At 63.0% G+C, this 867-nt stretch overlaps 1 protein-coding gene across 1 annotated transcript in view; it reads left to right on the top strand.

Moving 5' to 3' along the window:
- The window catches only part of LOC104495689 (tripartite motif-containing protein 15-like), a gene marked incomplete at its 5' end in the record, with an annotated part of 2,159 nt that extends 1,601 nt beyond the window's left edge, over positions 1–558 (top strand). Inside the window, one exon of the mRNA XM_010138687.1 lies at positions 50–558. Coding sequence (XP_010136989.1) covers positions 50–558 — 509 coding nt within the window. The remainder of the gene's footprint in view (positions 1–49) is intronic.
- Between the last annotated feature and the right edge of the window lie 309 nt (positions 559–867).

The following is an 867-nucleotide window of genomic DNA, read 5'->3' as shown; positions in this document are numbered from 1 at the left end:
TGTTCCTCATCCGCTCCTCTGCCTGATGGTTCTCTCTGTCGTACGTTAGTGAAGGTGACGCTGGACCCGGAGACAGCGAGCCCATACCTGAGCCTCTCGGAGGACCTCAGAACTCTGCGGCTGGGAGACGGGCAGCAAGACCTCCCCGACAACCCCAAGAGGTGGACGGGCAGCACCAGCGTCCTGGGCTCCCAGGGCTTCACGGCTGGGAGGCATCACTGGGAGGTGGAGGTGGGGGACGGGGACAGCTGGGCTGTGGGGGTGGCTGTGGAGTCAGTGCAGAGGAAGGACTCGCTGCAGGCCTTGTCCAAGATCTGGGCCCTGCGGCTGGACTGGAATCACCAGTACACGGCGCTCCACATGCCCCCCACCCCGCTGGAGGTGAAGGAAAAGCCCCGGAGAATCAGGGTCCACCTGGACTACGAAGCAGGCAAAGTGACCTTCTGCAACGCGGAGAACATGGTGCAGCTCTTGCAGTTCAAGGCCTCCTTCACCGAGAAGGTTTTCCCATACTTCTGGCTCTTCTCACCAGAATCCTACATCCGTCTTTGTGCCTGATGGGGTCGGACGCTTCCCCGTCCCCTGCCCGTGCCCTTGACTCGCTGAGCAGGGAAGAGGTGTGGGAATGACGCAGGATCGCGCTGCGGACTCACCACAGCTCTGCCTGCGCTGGATCCCCTCCGCGCTTCGCCACGTCTCCTCTTGCCAAGCCCTTTGGAGCATTAAAGATGCGTCGTCTTGCCTGGGGGTGCCCGCACGCTGCTCTCCTGGCCGCATCTCAGGGTGATGGTGTCCCACGTGTCCCTGCGGGCACTGAGGACACGCGCAGATAAGCAGGAGGGAGGCGGGGAAGAGGCTGTGGTCGCC

Source organism: Buceros rhinoceros, unplaced genomic scaffold, assembly GCF_000710305.1.
Source record: "Buceros rhinoceros silvestris isolate BGI_N320 unplaced genomic scaffold, ASM71030v1 scaffold40826, whole genome shotgun sequence".
NCBI classification, from domain to species: Eukaryota; Metazoa; Chordata; class Aves; order Bucerotiformes; family Bucerotidae; genus Buceros; species Buceros rhinoceros.
The sequence above is the reverse complement of the archived record's forward strand: the minus strand, read 5'-3'. Positions and strand labels throughout refer to the sequence as shown.